This window comes from Prosopis cineraria, unplaced genomic scaffold (genome assembly GCF_029017545.1).
Source record: "Prosopis cineraria cultivar Desert tree isolate PC_DT_omini unplaced genomic scaffold, ASM2901754v1 PC13, whole genome shotgun sequence".
Taxonomy (NCBI): domain Eukaryota; kingdom Viridiplantae; phylum Streptophyta; class Magnoliopsida; order Fabales; family Fabaceae; genus Prosopis; species Prosopis cineraria.
The window spans coordinates 10,063,170-10,073,317 of NW_026555344.1; the positions used below are offsets into that span (position 1 = coordinate 10,063,170).

Sequence of the window (10,148 nt, forward strand, 5' to 3'; positions counted from 1 at the left end):
CGACAATATAATTGATTTTTGGAGCCAAATAATCAAGTTTTGAAAAATTACCCAAACAATATAAAAGTATAATAATTAATTATTAAACCAGAATCACGTTTTAAAATAAATTTGAGAAATTTTTTATTAATTTAATTTTACTATCAAATAATATATTTTACTTCTTAAATAAAATTTAAAAAATTTAATAATATTAAATACAACTTTATCAATAATTTAATTTTAAAAACAATATTTTTATGATAATTTATATAATTAAAATTAATTTTAGTATTTAAATAAATTGTACGATAAATATAATCAATTATAATTAAAATTAATTATATTAATTATATATAATTATAATTAATATCTAACTAAAATTCAAACCAGCTCATTAATTTTGTTTTCAACGTAATTCATTCTCTTATTATAAAAGTGAGAAAAGAAGTAGTAGTAAACTTGAAGAAATGGTATGACACGTGGAAGTGAGCGGGTAGTTCGTTGAGGCAAAAGAAGTGGCGGGACTTCGCTTCCCGAAAACTAACGCACTTCTCTCTGCTTCTGCGGCATTCCTATGAGCCCGCAAATCACATCTCTCTCTCTTTCTCTCTGCGCATTAATTTCTGGAAATATGGAAATATTATTCTGCGCAGAAAATCAAAATCAGAAAGATTTTATTTTGTTTTCTTTTCATGATTCTTCATGTGAAAACCCAAATTCCTTGGATCGTCACGAGAAAGCTGGAACCACCAACCGCTACTGAATCCTCCTCATGTCACTCATCAATGCCTTCCCTTTCCTCTCACTTGTGAATTGCTGATTAATACTTTCCTTCAATCTATGGATTCCTCTTCCTTCATCCTTCTCTGTAATTAAGCTTTCTCTTTTACTTTTCGATTCTCTCTTATTTTCGTCTTCTTGGATTTCGCTTCCTTGTATTGTTGTCGATTTGTAATTCTGGATTTCTTGTTGCAGACATTTTCAGTGGAGTTTCGATTTTGGGGTAGCTGTTTTGCCTGGATTCGAAAGCTGAAGTGTTTTAACTTTCGTTCTCGTTTCTTCCTCTCTTATCCTCTTCTCTTCTTTTCGATTTTTCGCCCTTGAATCTCTTTATCTGAGAGATGAAGGACGCGGAGAAAAAGAAGTACCCCATTGGCCCTGAGCATTATGAACTGCTCGAGGAGATTGGCCAGGGGGTAAGTGCTCATGTGCACCGTGCTCGTTGCATTCCTTTTAATGAGATCATTGCCATAAAAATCCTAGATTTTGAGCGAGAAAACTGCGATCTGGTAATTCTCTTTCACCCCTGTCTTGGCTCTTCTTTATCCATTCAATGCGCTGAAATGCCATTAGTAATTATGGTTGTCATGATGTGTGCCTCAATTATTCATTTACTTTCTTTTGTTATATGTTTCTGGCATTGGTGTGACGGATCCTTTTTTCAACGAATACATAGATATCTATGAAGGGTTGGATAGTGATTCCGGAGACACCGATACTGCATTTTTTTTTTTTGGTGCGCAAAATTTACATGTTGAGATTGCTATCTCTCGTTTAGGTGGTTTTTACTTTATGGCCTTCCGGTGCAACTTGCTAGTAAGGTAAAATGGATTGGTGAGAGTATCTCGTGGTTCTTGATCACAATTCACCAATAAAACTTTTGATCCCGAGCGAGTCAGTGCTTGGACCAACTTGCATGCATACCTTATTATCCAACCTGTTCAACTTTTTGAATTACATAGAAGTATGCACGATATCAAAATAGGATCATGGGCATTCAACTTTCGCTTAGACTATTTCTCTCTTGTTTGGTTTGCCATGGGCCCAAGGCTAGGCCAATGACCTTTATTTATTTATTTATTTTTTGGGCCAACCATTAGCATAGTACGGGGAGGGCCTTCACTTTTTTGACCTGGATACAAAGAAAGTTGATTTTTAATTGATGGAGTCACAGAATTTTTCTTTTCTTTTTTCTTTTTTTTTGGGGGGGGGGGGAGGGGGAGGATAAAATGCACCAAGGTGAATCTCGAAAAGCTTATCATTACTGCTATATAATACAGTGCAATGTATATTATACACTATTTAGTTACAAGATGACATGTGCATAATGGAATAAGCAGTACATAGGTATGACCATTATATGACAAAACAGCAGAATACATGTACAAGGAATTGATCCTCTACACAACATTTAAGATGATACTACCTCAACAGAATCAATCTGAACCTTTATATAGTCTCAACTGTTGGTAGAGTGGAGTTGCATTTGATTTATTTGATGCATGTACAATTTATTTCATAAATCTGTTGTCTATCCTCCTTATTAACTTTTAAACTGTCTTTGAAATGATACGTTCTCTCCTATGTTATGTGCCTTCTGCAGAATAATGTTTTTCGTGAAGCACAGACCATGACCTTGGTTGACCACCCTAACGTCCTAAAATCACACTGCTCCTTTGTTAGTGATCATAATCTGTGGGTTATCATGCCATATATGGCTGGTGGTTCATGTCTTCACATATTGAAAGCTGCCTACCCAGATGGTTTTGAGGAGGTTGTAATAGCTACAATATTGCGAGAGGTATTGAAGGGTTTAGAGTACCTTCATCATCATGGCCATATACATAGAGATGTTAAAGTGAGTATTAAAGTTGCAGTTTCATACCTTGTTTCAATTTATACCTTATAACATAGGCCAAAATGCACATGTTTTTTTCTTTTAGACCTTGAAATTAACCCCTCAAACTAGAGACTAAGCATAAATAACTTCCTGGCTTCAATGAATTCATTATTTTAATAATAAAAGTGTGACACATTGGAGGTTTATTTGTACAAAAAATAGAGTTTGTGGGTTTATTTAATTTGACATGTCACCCATCCGATAATAAATTAATTGATTCATTGATAGCAGGGGTTTTATAACATTGAAATTGAGCTTGGGGTCCATTTTAAAGCTTTGAAGGTCAAAAGAATTATATGCGTTCAACTAAAGTTCAGAAGCTATATATTATTCATGTGCTTTGTGGCCAATATTATATTTGTTTTAGGTTCATGCCTTTGACCAACTTGTATCTACTTCTATAGGCTGGGAACATTCTAATTGATGCCCGTGGTGCAATCAAGCTGGGAGATTTTGGTGTATCTGCTTGTCTTTTTGATTCAGGTGACAGGCAACGTACGAGGAATACATTTGTGGGGACACCTTGCTGGTATGATCAGAGTTTTTTGGGTTTTTATTTAGTAACGTTTCTGTTCTTTGATCTGTTGGTATCCAAAATGATTCTGTCGAACTGCTGGAACTTGATGCACTCTCAGATTATATCCATGGGTTTGCCAAATTTTTATGTAGTCAATATGTATATATGTGTGTGCGCGCGCGCACATAGAATCTCTTTTGTTATTTCCTCTTTTTCCATCTTATATAATGGCTTATCCGTGATCAAGAGTGTTGGAAATGAAGAGTATAATATTGTCGTTACAGGATGGCACCTGAGGTCATGGAGCAACTGCATGGTTATGATTTCAAGTCTGTGATTTTGATATGATTATATTTTCTACCTTTCTTGTCAGACGTCTTTTGATGGTAACATTCAATTGAAAATGGTGTTCTTCTTGTAATTGCAGAGCAGATATCTGGTCTTTTGGTATAACAGCATTGGAGCTTGCCCATGGTCACGCTCCTTTCTCAAAGTATCCTCCCATGAAGGTGTGGTTACTAAGACAGAAAATTGTCTCATTGAACCCTGAATGATGTTTTTAGGAATTTAACCTTCTACATGGTCAGGTACTTCTTATGACATTGCAAAATGCACCACCTGGCCTTGATTATGAACGTGATAAGAAGTTCTCTAAGGTCAGCTCACTTTGAATATATGCTAAAACTACTTCCTATGTTGATATTTTCAATAAAAGCTTGATCCTTGAACTCCTTTTTCTTCTTCTATCCTGAAATCTTTCTTCGTTGTTTCCAGTCATTTAAGCATATGATTGCGAGCTGCTTGGTAAAAGATCCTTCAAAACGACCCACTGCAAGCAAGTTGCTAAAGAATTCCTTTTTTAAGCAAGCTCGCTCAAATGATTACATTTTGCGAAGGATTTTGGAAGGGCTGCCTAATTTAGGTGATCGCATCCAGGCCCTAAAGGTTGCATATTGTTGAAAAATATTTTTTTCCTTCTTCCGATGATGTGTAATATATTTATAGGGCTATCATTCTATTGCAGAGGAAAGACGAAGATATGCTTGCAAAGGAACAAATGCCTGATGGGCAGAAGGAGGAAATATCACAGGTAGTGTCTGTGTTTGTGGGCTTGTATTATCATCAAGCATTCAAGCATATAACAAATTTCTTTTTTGTGTAGAACGAATACAAGCGAGGAATTAGTAGCTGGAACTTCAATCTTGATGATATGAAAGCTCAGGCTTCATTGGTACCCAAGCTGCCCTATCTTTTCTTTCACAATGAAGTTGTGGTACCTGAAGTTATATTAAATGTTATTTTTTATGTCTTTTAGATACAGGATTATGATGATGCAATATCTGAAATCAATCCGGGAGGGAGTTCGAGTTCTTTTTGTACAGTTGATGTACAAGAGAAGCAATCACCACGTGCAAACCATTCTCAAATTGCTGATATGGTATTCATAACTTCTTTTTCTATGCTGATGGAAAATGTTTATAGTATGCGATATTCATTTTTTCCCTTTCTTTCTTGTTATTCTCTTTTACCTTGTCAGGAGAATAATATTTTATTTCTAATTGGAAATGCTTCACAGGAAGATAACGAAGAGATGCGAAATCAGTCAGCTTCTGTACCTGCAGTGGATTTCACAACAACCAGTGCCAAGTATGATAATACATCCAATAAATTGTTTTTACGGAACTCATGTTGCAAGAACTTTTAAGAATATTGTGTTGAATCTATTAGCGGAAAAGACTCAAAAGGCTTGAAATTGAAAAGAGGCACTTGAATGAAGGACAAAATTTTATTGCACACTCAAATTGTAAGGGATAAATTAGCCCACTGATGCAAAAAAAAAAAAAAAAAATCTTGCACTTAGAAAATATGAACCAAATTTTTAAAAATTTGAGGATGTAGCCTGTTCATATTGATATTCAAGAGATTTATCATTAATATACAATATGTTTATTATTAAAAATTTAAAAATTTACAAAAAAATTTATCATTGACATATAACGGTATATCATTGACAAATATAATAAATTGATTATAATACAAAATATAATAAATGTTTGGTTGTTTATTTGGTTTGATCATATAACATGGGTTATATTTGCAAAAAACCCCATTATAAGATAGTCTAACTTACCAGCTTTTTCACACTTTTTCCTTTTTCACGCCACTCTTCTTTTTCTTCCTTCTCTTTCCTCTCTTCTGCCGCTCCTCTCTTCACCACCCCTCTCCGTTTTCTTTTCTTTTCTTTTTTGCCCCACACGTGGCTTTCTTGCCTCTTCATTGCACTAAATGCTTTATCTAGCATCTATTTATACCAGTTGAAGAAGTTGTCCAAAATGCTCCCCCTTGCCCAAGCTACATGCCCATTTCTTGGAGAGGAGGAAATAGAATGTATTTTCTCTCCAAATTGTTGTTGTTGTTGTTGTTGTTATATTTATTTTCTTTTTCTTTTCTTTTCTATCTTTTTTTAACTCAAAGTAATAATTAATTTTTTACATGGACATAGGCTGGAAATTTTGTGATGACTTTTAACATATTGTAGGCTTTTGTTTGTGCCTAAGTGTTTTTAATCAGCAAAGGGGCAAAGAACTTAATCATTTTGTTTTTCAATCCAGGGTTAGAAGTGAAAAATCTGATGACGACTCTATCACCAGTTCAAGCCATGAACACCACTTATCACGGAGTGCTTCACCGTGTCTAGAAGATCATGTGGTGGACCATAATTTGAGTGAAAAATGTGATATTGAGAATGGTGGAAGACAGGTGGAGCCTACTCATTCTTATCACAGAAGATGCTCATCAAGCATCTTACCTGAAGTTACTCACACGCCTACTCGTGGAGAAATGTAAATATTTCAACTAAATCTTTTCATTTTGTAAAATTGCATTAGATTGTTGCAATAATCATTGGCGTCATGGCTGAGCTGGACATTTCAGTGTTGATGTGTCAATCTCGCTCTACCTTGGCTTCATTTGCTCCTTATTCTGACTTGGCTGAACTGGATATCAGTGCAATACACCAGCTTAATGTTGTATAGAAAAAGTAGGGAAGAGGGAGACAGAAGGGGAAACAAGGGAGATAAAGAAAGAAGATAGAGATAGACGGGAGAGAGGGAGAGAGAAACAGAGAGTAAAGGAATTTGTACTCTACTCGTAAGGCTAATTACAACTTACCCCCAAATCCAATCCCCTCTATTTATAGCCTAATACCCCAAATCCCTAATTAACTAATCTTAGCCACCGGATGCCTCTGAACTAACCATTTCATTTATTACATAACACTTAAGTTAAAGAGTCTGGGCCGGTTTATCTTTCTTCTTTTCATTGGATGTGTCAGTACCTAAGAAAGATATAGTCAATTCATTCGTACTTCAAAACCTTACACTAATTCAGTACTGCAAACATGGCTATATTTTATGCTGCTCAATTTGGTGTTTATTGCCACTTCATGTTTTCAGCTCATTGCTATATTTTCAGAATACAATCAGGGAAAGGAGTATGTATCTTAGATTTCCGAATTAATAAATAAGATTACCATGTCCAATTATGATTAGTTATTACTTCATTTTGGCTTCTTAAATTTACAAATAGCTTGCAAAAAATAAAGAGTCAAATCTTCATCGTGATTGGTTTTGTGCATCATCGGTAGCATACTTCTGTGTTTTAGGTGTCAGGTAGTTATTATATATTACTGATGTTGAGAAGGAAATTTGATGCAATTCAATGTAATTGAGTTTGAAAGAAAAAGAACTTTTTCATAAATATATAGTCATTTTTTCTTATATGTAATTTCATCTGTAGAATTCCATATAAATGTAGAACATATTTTACCTACTTCAAAAATTTGGGAAACGGTTCCTTATGCAGTATGTTAGTGGCATTTGACCGTCGTATGTTGAATAAGTGGTGTTTCCATTGATTTTACAGGTGAGAATTGACTATAATCATTTATATTATGTTATTCATGCTTATTTACTGGATAAATGACAGAGAGAAGATGCCACATCTGTCCCATAGCGTTTCAAATTGCAATGCAACAACAGTACCACTGTCAGGAGAAGGTACATGATCATATTACTCCAGTAGTTACGTCTTGATTGTCAAGCTCAAGGGAGTTTCAAACCATTTTCCCTTTCTTATTGTCTATAACTGGCTCAGCTCATGTGTGTATGACTCCTGTGTCTTCTTAATGATTGACCTGTCCATGCAGTAGCATAACTAAATCTTTTTATATATATATTTTTTATTTTTTGGTAATATTTAGCAGCTAATTTGGATGACACTGATGAGAAAGTAAAGGTACCAGTGGTACAGCAGAGAGGACGTTTTAAGGTTACATCTGAGAATGTTGAGTTAGAAAAGGTGAATATTAACTCTGATGTAGAAAACGCGACTTTCCTTAAGACAGAATAATAAGTGAAGTTTTCTTTCAGGTGGGCCCAACTCCTATTCTGCAAAAGAGTCAAAGCATGCAGGTTAGTTTTTTGAGTAATCAAAACAGGCCGTTTTGATACCTCAATTGCCATGTCCTCTTGGTCAAGCTTGTCCGAAAGTTGTGCTAAATGTATATAAACATATTATTGGATCCTCATCAACATCTAATTCACTAACCTCCTACAGCTTTATAGGAAAAACGCATACTCTCCCACTAGGATAAAATTGGGAGAATGATAAAGAGGTCTTAAAAGGATCATTTAATTTAAGTTAGATCTTAAGTGCTAAACTCTAGAAATTTACAACTCAATCTCTCAATTTTGCAACTGTGTTGTGATGAATTTGTAACTTTTTTTTTCAAATTTTAACATGGTTAAAGAATAAAAAAAATTATTTTTTCTGTTAAAATTTGGAATATAAGTTGCAAATTTATCACAACGCAATTGTAAAATTGAGAGATTAAGTTGCAAATTCTTGAAATTTGGCATTTGAGACCTAATTTAAATTAATTGATCCTTTTGGGACCTTTCTATCATTCTCTCGGATAAAATTACTAAAGGAGTAAATCTTTTCAATTTACATTTTGCTTAGGCAATGATGGAGTCTGATTTGCAACTTATGTTTCTACCAACATGAGTAAAACCTCCTTTTTAATTACTATGAAATTGAATTAACATCATATACCAATATTAATAAGTAGTATGGCTTCTAATTTACCGAACATCTTAGTTCTTTTGGTAACCTGGTTCCTGTAGGTTATTAGCTCTCACAATGTAACTCCTCTACCTTCAATTTTACCACTGCCACCGACATCTGAGGCTGCCTCATCAAATCCTTCTGGTTCTTCGCTTTACCAGTTATTGCATTGTGCGTTGCAAGCAAATATTGAACAAAGGGTATGCTCAATCAAATTCATATGGTCATCATGACTCCTTCGGCTAGTATCCATAAATAACTGTCTTTGTAAATTTGTCAAATAACAGGACACCATCTTACTTTTAATGAAACATGTAGTTGCTGGTGATCCTACAGGTTCCTTCTATTTGAATTTTGTTCGACTTTTCCCTTTGTAAAGTTTCCATTTATGTACATACTTTTAGATTATCATATCTATCAATCGTGCAGTTGATGGGGCATCTAACCAAGCACTGCCTTCGGCTATGGAGAAATCTTTGGTATGAATTTTAGTGGCAAATATCATTTGAATTTTGAACTCTTCTCACTCAATGTGAGGATGTATCTGTCTGAGAACTATCAGCACTTGGCTTCTGTATAATAACGAAGTTTGGACTCACAGTCGATAGTGATACTAACTGATTTTAGGTTTGAAATTGAAGAATTTCAACAAGAAAACAATGTTGAAAACGAGTTAGGTTGTTGATTACACTTGTAACAGAATAACAGATTCCAGGGTTCAGGTTCCCTACATTGTAACAGGGAAAAATTCTAATTCAAACCTTGAGTTGGCTAACAATTACAGGCAGTCAAATTGCTCAACTTTCTGCTGGTCTTTCTGGTATGCTAGATCAATTAACTGTGACATAAAGAGAAGCTACCTCTTGTCCCTACCTAATTACTCTTTTCAGTGATTGCAAATATTGACAGCGTAGTACTATCCATCATGAATATTCTTGCGGCTGTGAATTAGCGTGAATGTCTTTTGGATATATATGCTCTATGTCTTTACCTTCCAAGTTCCAAAGATAATTTTCCCTTTACTTCTTGGGTACTATGTCTTTTGAGATATATATATATATATATATATTTGAGTTTCATAAATGACTTGATATTCACTTTTCCATATATTACTCAATGAGAGATATTGGTTTGTGTGCTTCTGCAGCTTGAAGCATCTCATGAGAAAGAGAAAGAGCTACTTCATGAAATAACGGAGCTGCACAAGAGGTATTGTATTTTTTTTTTTATCTAATCTTTCCCTAGAGGGAAGAGGGTCCCACACATGCAAAACTCACCCACACAACTCATAGTGCATAAAAAGGTTCATGTCACTAAACTAAATGGTTCTTGGCAGAGGTATTGTATTGGAAGTTAAGATACGCAATTATTTGATACTAATGTCAAGCAGGTCTTAATCCTTGATTTGTGACATGCAGGCTCCAAAGTGCCCAGGATGAGATTAAGAAGTTGAAATCAGAAAACGGCCAGGTTTGTATCAATTTGTATGCGTGTCTGTAGTCCACTTTTCAGAATCATACATACTTTGGGGTAATGAATGTGACATTTTAACTTGTAAATTTTAGGTGTGATACTACTGCACTATCCGAACGGATATTTGGAATAGGATCTTGGAGGTGTTGTCGTTGTTCATCAAGTGCAGGCCTAGGAGTACTCAAATATAAGTACTTCAGGGACACTTACAATAAAAAAAAGTAGAGGAAGAAAGTAGAATGGAGATGACTGCAAAATCTTTTTAACTATCAAGAGGTTTTTTACCGAATATTTTGTTTTCAATTACGCCATAGGTGATATGAATTTTATCCTAGTCTATATTAATATGCAGATTCAATGTTGATAATA

The 10,148-nt window shown here is 34.6% G+C and overlaps 1 protein-coding gene across 2 annotated transcripts; it reads left to right on the forward strand.

Moving 5' to 3' along the window:
- Nucleotides 1-631: 631 nt before the first annotated feature.
- On the forward strand, nt 632-10,148 carry LOC129290379 (serine/threonine-protein kinase BLUS1-like). Of its 2 annotated transcripts, none has more exons than XM_054927133.1 (22): nt 632-850; nt 958-1,271; nt 2,366-2,620; nt 3,067-3,191; nt 3,464-3,508; nt 3,607-3,688; nt 3,767-3,835; nt 3,954-4,124; nt 4,204-4,269; nt 4,342-4,410; nt 4,495-4,617; nt 4,756-4,826; nt 5,792-6,022; nt 7,167-7,237; nt 7,441-7,538; nt 7,610-7,651; nt 8,366-8,506; nt 8,594-8,642; nt 8,736-8,785; nt 9,454-9,515; nt 9,725-9,776; nt 9,872-10,148. In XM_054927133.1, the coding sequence occupies exons 2-22, from the start codon at nt 1,104-1,106 to the stop codon at nt 9,875-9,877; spliced, it is 2,046 nt and encodes a 681-aa protein (XP_054783108.1). In that variant the 5' UTR covers nt 632-850; nt 958-1,103; the 3' UTR covers nt 9,878-10,148. The 2 variants fall into 2 exon arrangements, with proteins under 2 accessions (XP_054783108.1, XP_054783110.1); XM_054927135.1 differs by having other exon boundaries at nt 7,444-7,538.